The following is an 11,151-nucleotide window of genomic DNA, read 5'->3' on the forward strand; positions in this document are numbered from 1 at the left end:
TGAAACATCCTCCATATCCTTCCTCATGACATACTGTCTTGGTTATTAAACTTGTTGGGGTATGGGATGTTAGGTAGTTATGAAACCCTATGGTGCAGGACACATCCCAAGTCTGGTAAGATTCATATTCATAGATATGTCAATTCCTTATTGGTGATTTTTGGCAGATAAGTGCTTACTGGGACTCTCCTTATACCAGCCCCCTGAATGTTTTTGTCACCAGGGTCAATCCTATGCTTGAATCCTGCTTGCTTGTCCTAATAGCACTGTCTTCCATCAGTATAGGATTCTGTTCCCTAGCCAAAGATATTCAATCTCAGACAAGCAGGTTCAAACAGCAGGTTCAAGCAGGTTCAAACATCCAATTTTTTTCTGATTTTTTAAAAAGCCTCCATCATCGTACTTAACTAAAGATACTCTTTTTAAAGATCAGAAAGCCTCAGCTAGTCAGCAAGTAGCTCTCTATTTAAAGTCCCTTATTTTCTGTAGTTTGGAGTTCACATATGCAGGATAAGATAATAACACAGGAATATTTTTAGGAATCATCGAGACTGACCTACAGTTCCATGTTTCTTTCACTTTGTGCTCCAAATAAGCTTTTCAAGGTTATAGGAGTTTCCTACATTGATACCTCCTTCCCCGACCCTGCAGCTCACTAGAATCCTTTTGTCTACATTGATTATAGCTAGGCACACTGTTCTTTCATATTTATTTCTTTAACAAACCCTTTTACCTTCACTACAACAGAGGGAAAGACCCCATGCAGTCTAAGCATGTGATCAGCCCTGGGTAGGTTACACTTGGTCTCTGATGTGAACTGAGCACCAAGGATGTGGTGTATTTACACTTCATAAAGGGCTCATGAGGCTTCTTTAAGGGTGTGTCTTGCCACTCAGAATGTTCTATAAACCCGGTCTCAAGATCTCACTGGGGTACTTATAGGTGCTTGGCTTTTCTTTCAGTGTCCTTGTAGGAACTCCGTGTAAGCAACCTCCTAGCGGGTCAGTTCAGTTTAATTCCTAGCTATGGGCAAGTTGTGAATTATGGAGCATGGGACTGTGAGATATTTTCTAGATGTTCACACAAGGGGTCCTGTGGTCAGTGAAATCTCACCTCCTCCCCTCTAGCCCTAAGTCATCTTGGAATCCAGCATAGTCCCTTGTACAGGGTCACAGCTCAGATCCAGGTGGCTTATTGCGCTAAGTGCAAATTTGATCCCCATTCCACTTACTATCGGTGTTGGAACATTTCCTCCCCACCCCGCCCTCATTTTTGGCCCCACCCCATTATTTACGCACCTAAGCAAGTCCCACCCACTGCAACTGGCAGTAAGCAGAGAGCCAATAGCAATCCTTGAAAGGGTAGCGCGCGTGCGTCAACCGTTGATCGTAGAAACGCCTCAGAACCCCTAGAGCCAGTACGAAGCTCAGGAGTAGAGTTAGCTCCGCCTTGTGGCTTCAACTTTGTTGCCACACCTCACTTTAGTAGAGGCCCGTGGCCGCTGGTGCTTTCCAGCCATGGCTAGCTGGTATCACTACTATGATACTGACTACTATGTTCTGGAAGAATATGAGAGGGAAACAAACCCTGAACCTGAGCAAGGCGCTGCTGCGGCAGCAGAAGGTGGCCTCTTTGCTGAAGGAGCTGTCGGCCTCGAGGACGACATGAAGCATGAGGGCCACCCAAACCAACAGGATGTCTTGAACCAAGAAGACGAAGGGAACCAGGAAGAAGATGTGGACCAGGAAGACGACAGTGACCATGAGGATGATGGCGGCGACGAGGATCCCCAGGAGGAGGACCTGGAGGAGCCAGTGGTTCCTCGGTCCCGTCGCAGGCAGCCACGGATCCCGTTTCAGTTCACACCATGGCAGCTGGAAGAACTGGAAAATGTTTTTGAAGAAACTCAGTACCCTGATCTGCTCATGAGGTAAGTGACTGGCGCCAGGCGGAACCCTTGGGGTACTCTTTCCGGGGGGCGGGGTAGTCCCTCGGTGCCCTTCCCTGGCTCTGCCCCAGTCCCTCCCAGGCTCCACCCCTGTGGTCTTCCCCTGCCTTCGCGTTGCGGGTGAGGAGATGCCATGTGATTATCAGGGTCACTGTTTTCATGAAGTATTGGTGTGAATTAAGTCTCAAAACTGTTTGGTGCCACTCGGCTATTTTTGTTTTGTTTTCAAATTGTGGGAAAATAGAAACGAAATTTACTATGTAAATCACTTTTCTTTCTTTCTTTTAGTACTGGGGATTGAACCGGGGTGCTTTACTACTGAATCATATCCCCAGACCTTTTTATTTATTTTTTCCCTTTGAGACAAACAGGGTCTTGGTTGCTTAGGGCCTTGCTAAATTGCCAAGGCCAGCCTCAAACTTGTAATCCTCCTGCCTCAGCCTCCCAAGTCAGGGGTGGGTGCGGGTACAGGCATGTGTTATTCTTCTGGGCTCTAAATCACTTTTGAAGTGGAACTTAGCAGTGTTAAGTATTTATGTGTTGTTCTGGGACAGATCTTTAGAACCTCTTCATAGGACCAAAATGAAACTTTATAACCATTAAACTATGCCCCTCCCCAAACCCCTGAAAATCAAATTTCATTTTATGAATTTGACAACTCTAGATACCTCATATAAATGAAATCATTTGGTTTCTATCTTTTTTTCTGACTGGCTTAATTCACTTTGCCCAGTCTCCTCAAAGTTATCCATGTTGTAGCATGTGTCAATATTTCCTTCATTTTTAAGGCAGAGTAATATTCTTTTGTATGGATGTAACTATTTTGTTCATCATCTGTTGGTGGGACACATGGCTCTTGTGAATAGTGCTGCTGTGAACATGTGTGTACAAATATCTCTTCATGTCCAGGTTTTCAATACTGTTGGTATATACCCAGAAATAGAATTGCTGGATCATATGATGTAATGTTTTGAGGAACCTCCATACTCTTCTGTAGTAGCTGCATGCTTTTTTAAATTTTTTTAGATGTTGATAGGCCTTTATTTTTCATTCATTTATTTATATGTGGTGCTGAGAATCGAACCTACTGCCTCACACATGCTAGGCAAGTGCTGTACCACTGAGGCACAACCCCAGCCCCTGCATGATTTGATATTTCTACCAACAGTGCACTAGGGTTCCAGTTTCTCCATGGGCTCACCAACACTTGTTATTTTGGGGGTTTTAATAGTAGGTATCCTAATAGGTATGATTATAATATCACTGTGGTTTTTGATTTGCATTTCCAGAGTGCTTACTAATGTTGAGTATCTTTTCATGTACTTTGTGGTCATATGTATATATTCTTTGGAGAAATGCCTCTTTATCTCCACTGCCTGTTTTTAAAATCTGGGTGGAAACTTTTGGTTCCTGACTTATCAGGGCTTCTCTGTAACCCCTTGCATACTCAATTTGCAAATGTTTTCTCCCATCCTGTGAGTTTCATTTTACTTCTTGATTGTGTCCTTTGATATATAAAAATTTTTCATTTTGCTGGAGTCCAACTTACCTATTTTTCTCTCATTGCCTGTTCTGTGGGCCTGCTTTTGTAGTAAAAATTTTATTCAGCCCAGGGTTAGGAGCATCAAGTTCTGTCATGTAACCGTAGTGCTATAACCTTCCTGTGTTTAGTATTTGTACAATTTATCATGAGTTTTTTTCACTAATTTTTACTTTTTATGTTTTTATTAGTGAATTATAGTCTTACATAATTTGGGGGTTCATTTTGGCATATTCATAAATTCACATAACATAATTTGCTCCATTTCAGTCCTCAGCACTACCTTCTCCCTCCCCTCCTTACTCCCCAATTCCCTTCCTCTACTCTATTGGTCTTCCTCCTATTAATTTCTTTTTTTTAAATTGGTTCATTATAGTTAAAAGTGGAGTTCATTGTGATGTATTCATATGTGTACGTACCATAGTATGATCAGTTTAATTATGCGGTTTCTCCCCCTTCCCATCCCTCCTTCATCCCCCCTCCAACCTCAATCCCCTTCCTCTATTCCACAGTTCTCCCCTCTATTTTCATGAGATCTCCCTTTTTAAAAAAATAATCCTTTTTTTCTGTCTAGCTTCCACTTCTGAGAGAAAACATTCAATCCTTGACTTTCTGAGTCTGGCTTTATTTTTAAAAATAGTACATTAATATTACTTGTTTTGACTATTGAGTTGTTAACACCACCTTCAATTTTGTAGTGAGGTCAAACCATTTTGAAAGAGAGACTAGATCTGGGTACCATACAAAAATATATTTGGGGGGGATTTCAAGGAGAGGTTGTATATTTAAGAACCAGCACTGAATCTGTATACTATATTTCATTTCATCCATAATACTGAATACTGAATATTTGTGTTTTTTCTCCACAGAAGAGAGCTTGGAAGACAAATGAATGTGCCGGAAGCCAAAGTGCAGGTTAGTAAATCTGAAAAAACAATTTGGCGTGGCAGTAATTCTACCTGCTTCGTGACATGGATATTTTTATTCTAGATATTCGCAGAATGGTTTGTTTTTATTGTATTCGTTAATTGAGAAAACAAATTTTGAAATTTAGTCTTTGCGGGTGGAAAATGGAATAATTAAATTCAAGCTTGTGGTTCTTTTTCCATTATTAGAGGGAACATGATTGCCTACAAGAGAAAACAAAACAAAGGAGCAAGCTGGTTTTTCTATTCTGTGTATACAATCAAAGACATATATAACATAGACATAATCATATACACATATAATACATTATATTTAATTAAGTTTAAATTTTTGACACTGGTATACTTTATGGAGCATTTTTTAAAAAATTGAATTCCAAATTTATTACTATTTGTATTTGTGTCATTTCTAGAAATCATGTAGCCTCTTTTTAAAAAAAATGTATGTATTTATTTTTGGTACTGGGTATTGAACTCAGAGGGCACTCAACCACTGAGCCACATCCCCAGCCTTATTTTGTATTTTATTTAGAGACAGGGTCTCACTGAGTTGCTTAGCACCTTGCTTTTGCTGAGGCTGGCTTTGAACTTGTGATCCTCCTGTCTCACTCTCCTGAACCACTGGGATTACAGGCATGTGCCACCTTGCCTGGCTTCACTTAGCCTCTTTATGGAGCATTTTTATTTGGAGTCAGATTGGGGTGCAGGCTTACCTTGGAAGTATTCAAATTGATGGAGAAAGTAGCAAGGTTCTAAGAGAGTTCAGTTTTACTAAATTGTTTAAAGCTAAGCATAAGCACTCTAAATGAATGAATTTTTAGATATTGGGACAAGACAGTAGTTCACCCAAAGAACATACTCTATGAATAAGTAATGTATGTGTCAGTTGAGCTGAGACTGATGTGGGAAGATACCTGAAAAGCCCAAGTGCCTGGTCTTCCTCCCCTTGGTTTATAACTTTTTGGTAAGATGAAATGGAAAATGGCAACTTTCAATTTTAATTTCCCACATATTATGACATGTCTACTTCAAATTATTGCCAAAGAAGTCACATTATTATTGTGATGTGGTAAAGGTTTTCAGGCTTTGAACATTTATCTAAAGAGTGAAACAAAAAAATATTGAATTAGTTTTATTTAACCTAAGAAGGATGAGAAGGTTATAGAACTGTTACAAAAGGCAAAACACACCTTGCAGATGCAATGTTAAAAGCATAGGTAAATCTCTTGAGCATTTACTAATTTGGAAAAATACTTTTCCCCCCCCTGTTTCGTGATAGTATTTTGAAGAGGTGGGTTTTGTGGAATGTTTCCCCAAACACAGCCCTCATGACAGGGTGAATTTGTTCCTGCCTCAAATACTTTCCATTCCTTCAGGCAGTGATAACTAATATGTAGGCAGGTCATGGGATCAAACAGTCACTGCACAAGAACAAAAACCAAAGTGATACATTCAAAACAACAACAAAAAAGGAAAGAAACTTCAGGTTGACCTTACTATTATTATTAGCTTTGCTGCAGCATGCACGTGTGAGTGCAGTGATGGAAACAGGCTGTGAGTATGATGGTGGGTGCCCAGAAAAGCAGCCCCACAAAACAAGCCCCTGAGCCCTGGTGTACTAATGCCACATGCCAGGCTCCAGCGTCAGGCCTGGCCCAGGTGGGAGAAGTCGGGAAGCAGCTTGGAGCATTTCTTAGGTGGTCAGGCAAAGTCAGAGGAAAAGAAAATCTGAAAGTATGGTGGGTTGCTTTTGCCCTCCCTGGGCACATGTCTCTCTATGGAGTTCTAAAGGGAACTTGAGCCACAGGACACAACTGAGGGAAAGTCCAGATGTTCTCATCTACTTCCAAACTCTCCAGGGAGAATTTCCCAAGAAACTTAACATGCAAATTCCCCTTCTCTTTTGCAAATATAATAGAAGTGTTTTAGGAAACTAGTCTTGGGAATACAGACTTAATATCAGCTCACACCATCAGTCCCTTGTAAGCTTTCTTTTTTTTTTTAAACTTTGACATTTTTTATACCTTTATTGAATTTGTTTTTATGTGGTGCTGAGGATTGAACCCAGTGCCTCACGCATGCTAGGTAAGTGCTCTACCACTGAGCTATAACCTCAGTCCCTTTCTTTATGTTTATGTAGACTTGACCAATGGTACCTTTGTATCCACCTCCTCCTACAATGCAAGCTCCATTACAGTGGCTTTCTTTAGATTATATGTTCATGTGCCACATAATTTGCAATTTGGGAACTTCCCAAAGAAATACAAGGGAAATCTCATTTGGTAGGAGGCTGAGAAGATAGTGTGATATACGACAGTTTTTTGTTTGTTTAGTTTTTTTTTTTTTTTTTTTTTTTTTTTTTTTTTTGGTACCGGGGATTGAATCAGGGGCATTCAACTACTGAGCCACATCCCCAGCCCTTTTTATATTTTATTTAGAGACAGGGTCTTGCTAAGTTGCTTAGGGCCTCACTAAGTTACTGAGGCTAGCTATGAATTCTCAATCCTCCTGCCTCAGCCTTCCTTCCCAGCCACCGGGATTACAGGTGTGGGCCACTGTACCCTGCTGACAAGGTTTTTTCTTTTTTTTTTTTTTAATCTGTTTCCATTTTAACAGTTGGCAGTAATTTACAGAGGAGCCCGTTTTGTGACCCCACTCATCCTCGTTTTGGCCAGGATGCAGACTATGTTTTATCTGGTTACCAGGCATGGGTTTAGCATGAGGGACCAGGAGCAACTCACAAGCTAGATCTGTATTCAATACCTTTAAGAAACCATTAAAGAATATTAAAATTGGAAGGAGGGAAACAAAGTATTTACTCTTTGCCAGAGCAGGACATAGACCTGGAACTCAATAAGGATGAGCTAAAGAAGACTGGTTGTGTTGTTACATTTCCTAAGAGTTTGTTTTTCTTTTTTCCTTTTTTGTGGTGCTGGGGATGGATTCTACACAAGTGTTCCATCACTGAGCTACAGCCCCTGCTCCCTAAGGTATTAATAAGAAAGTAGTTTCTGCCTGGTGTGGTGGTGTACACCTGTAATCCCAGCAACATGGGAGACTGAGGCAGGAGGATCGAAAGTTCAAGGCTAGCCTCAGCAATTTAGCAAGACCCTGTCTCAAAATTAAAAAATAAAAAAGGGGCTGGAGGTGTGGCTCAGTGGTAAAGCCCCTCTGTATGCAATCCCAGTACCAAAAATAAACAAACAACAACAAAAAAACTTTCTGCTGTGCAATTTAAAATCTGAGTAGCCTATAAAGCTGCATGATGTGTTTTTTTCCATTATGGCATTAACTGTTCAAAATACTAAACCAATCCCTTTTCCCCTCTGATTACAGACATGGTTTAACAATAGGAGAGCCAAATATAGGAAAAATCAGAGGGAATCAATGCTCAGACGTATTCCGCCTGGTGTCCCAGACTACATTTTCATGGCAGATGTGGAGGAACCCTAGATTGCCATCTTTCTTCAGGAGCCAGATTGGAGATGTGTTTATCTGTTAGCACTGAATACGGGTGACCCATGTCACCCATGTTGCCCTTATCTTCTCAGCACTTATATTAGCAATAAAGAGTTGAATTTCCAGTATTATTTGTTTTCATGTGCCTGCTGGGGTATGTAGGGTATCAAAGCAAACTGTTCAGGATATGCCATTTAAACAAAACGGTCTGGAGCTATGATTTCATGAGGTGATATCCCTAAGTTACTGTCAGTAGGCCCTACACATCATAGTTTCCCAAGTGCTTTGGTAGGTTCACATTGTCCCATAAATTCTTCTCTGTCCTCTCTCCCATCCTGCCCTGTTCACTCCCATTCTTGTCCAATGTGACTAATAAGGGGCAGGAGAAGTCTCTAGTGAGAGGACAGTGTGTCTCCACACAGGGCTGAGTTCTAACCATGCTGATAAGTTCACTCCAAACTCAGGATACTGAGACAAACTTCCTAAAACTCATAGGATTTATGAGAAGGTGGCTGGTGAATAATCATCTCTTGTGCTCCAAACTCTGTTCATTACCCTCCATTTTTGTGGTGCATGTGACCTCTAGGAGCTGTTCTGCTCTAGAAGGCCTGTTGCTTCCAAAGAAGCACAGGAATCGGTCCTGTCAAGGCCAAGGTGAGGCTCCTATTCCTTTTCTTCTCTACCCCCAGCCCAAGAGGCATAGTGTCACACCTTCTTTATCTCAGAAGCTGACTAATACTGCCTCACACGTATTTTGTCATCTTTTACATACTTATGAGAACCTCACTGCCAATACAGTACTAAAAGGAAAGGAACCTTTTGATTCAGAGGTGCTCAAAGCAAGAGTTAGAAGATGGTCCCTGAGGAAAGTTCCAGAATAATTGCTCACTGAAAAGAAGCCATAGCTTTGCTCTGTTCCTGATCTGTGTTTTGTGTGAAACTGACAGGATAGAAAGAAACAAAATTCATGTTGTAGGAATGAAGAGATCAGGCCCAGTCTTTGAAAGCATTAAGTTCTCCTCACATGAAGCTCTGTTTTTGAGTCATCTTGAGTTATGGGAGTTTCCTGTAATGGATGTGTATGTGAAAAGTGAATAACTGGATGGCATAATCCTACTATTAGGTGATTGCAGTGACTTCAGGTAAGGTACCAAGGTGATCTGAGAATTCCCTCTAGTATGGGTTAGTCAAAGACTTTCATAGCATGGATTTGGTCCCACTGTCAAGGGAGGCTCTGTTTCCTTGGAGAGCATGCCATTGGCATCAGCTAGTTTTCTTTCTTTTTTTCATTCCATATTTTTTAATTTGGGCATTATAGTGGTACAAAAGATTGGGATTTGTTACATATTCCTAACTGAATACCATAGAACAATATAATTTGGACAATATCATTTTTAGTATTTCTCCTTTCCCTTTCCTCCCCTCTCCCAGTCCCTTTGCTCAACTCGACTGATTTCCCTTCGATTTTTATGAGATTCACCCGGCCTTTCTGTACTTTTTTCTTCTCTAGCTTCCACTTATGAAAGAAAACATGACCCTTCACCTTCCAAGCTTGGTTTATTGTGCTTGACATGATGTTCCCAAGTTCCATCCATTTTTCTGCAAATGGCATAATTTCATTTTTCTTTATGGCTGAATAAAACTCCATTGTGTATATATGTCACCTATTCTTTATCCTTTCATCCACTGATGGACACCTAGGTTGCTTCCATAACCTGACTATTGTGAATTGTGGTGCTACAAACGTGGGTAAGCATGTATTGCTACAGTATGATGACTTTAATTCTTTGGGATGAATACTGAGGAGTGGTATAGCAGGGTCATGTGGCGATTCCATGTCTAGTCTTTTGAGGATCCTCCACACTGGTTTCTATAGTGGTTGTACTAATTTACAATTCCAGCAATAGCTTAAATTGTACCTTTTTCTCACATCTTCTCTTCAGCATTTATTATGCATTTATTATTGTTTGTATTCTTTTTTTTAACCAGGGATTGAACCCAAGGGTGCTTAACCACTGAGCCACATCACCAGCCCTTTTGTATTTCTTATTTTGAGACAGGTTCTCACTAGGTTGCATACAGCCTCACTAAATTGCTGAAGCTGGCTTCGAACCTATGATCCTCCTGCCTTAGCCGCTGAAATTACACCCCACCTGGCTATTTGTATTCTTGATGATTGCCATTCTGAGTGGAGTGAGATGAAATCTCAGTGTAGTTTTGATTTGTGTTTTCCTAGTTGCTATTGATGTTGAACATTTTTCCATATATTTGTTGATCATTTGTATTTCTCTTGAGAAGTGTCTGTTTAGTTCATTTGCCCATTTATTAATTGGTTGTGTCTGCTAATTTCCATTCCTGTCTTCTTCATTCACACCCTTGCTTGTGTCAGCAGAGTGGGTGTGTGTAGTGTGGTGCCTGCACAGAAGAAGACTGGGCTTGCTACCTGGAGGCTCCTTGCCCAGTTGGGAGTGCCAAAAATCCAAGAATACACACATGTATGTCCCTGCCTCGCAGGATGATTTTGAAAGCCGATACTCTTATTGCCCAGTGTGGACTCTTTCTTCCCTTCTTAACACTGAGGTTTCTCAATGCCTTAAGTAGCCTCAGTACTACAAGGCCTGTACAAATAAGTCCAGGACACTGTTAGACCCAGCCCTGACATCCTATCCACTCTGGCCCCAGCTGAAACTGAGAGCCCAAGCGCACTCAGCATAAATCCATTAATCTTCAACATCCGGTCCGACTCACAGCAGCAGAGAATATTGTTTTCACATTCCAGCTGCCTGGAAGAAGGCAAAAGAAGTGAATGTCATTCATATATAGTGTACCTGTCTCCACTGAGACAGGTATAATATAATCAGAACCTGGGAGAGCTAACGTGGAAGTGGCCGAGAATCAAAATTCCAGACCTCTATTTTAACTACAATTACTTAGAACCAAAGGGCAGGTGAAAAGGATAGGACACCAAAAACTCTTTATTGGACAAGGATGTGGTCTCCATGTAGATGTGGAAAGGAACTTTTGAATAAAGAGAAGAATTACTGAATGTATACAAAGTAGGGAATGAAGTTTGTTCTGAGTTGTTTTCACGAGAGCCAAAGTACATTTACCTGTGTTCCATTCAGCTTGAGCCATGGCTGGATTCTTCCCAGGGGTGGTGGTAGGGGGATTTCCCCCAAAGGACTGACCATCCCAGATGGGGCCACTCAGGTCTCCCAAGAAAGGAACACTGTAGGGCAGGCACATCAGACTAAAGCACTGATTAGGAATTCCAGCAG

General features: G+C 41.1%; 1 protein-coding gene across 1 annotated transcript; it reads left to right on the forward strand.

Annotated features, from left to right (window-relative positions):
* The first annotated feature begins 1,517 nt into the window (after nucleotides 1-1,517).
* LOC124971628 (homeobox protein Rhox13-like) lies at nucleotides 1,518-7,867 on the forward strand. The gene is made up of 3 exons (XM_047535303.1): nucleotides 1,518-1,930; nucleotides 4,358-4,403; nucleotides 7,751-7,867. The coding sequence occupies exons 1-3, from the start codon at nucleotides 1,518-1,520 to the stop codon at nucleotides 7,865-7,867; spliced, it is 576 nt and encodes a 191-aa protein (XP_047391259.1).
* The last annotated feature ends 3,284 nt before the right edge of the window (nucleotides 7,868-11,151 follow it).

The sequence above is a fragment of the Sciurus carolinensis genome, chromosome X (assembly GCF_902686445.1).
Source record: "Sciurus carolinensis chromosome X, mSciCar1.2, whole genome shotgun sequence".
Classification (NCBI taxonomy): Eukaryota; Metazoa; Chordata; class Mammalia; order Rodentia; family Sciuridae; genus Sciurus; species Sciurus carolinensis.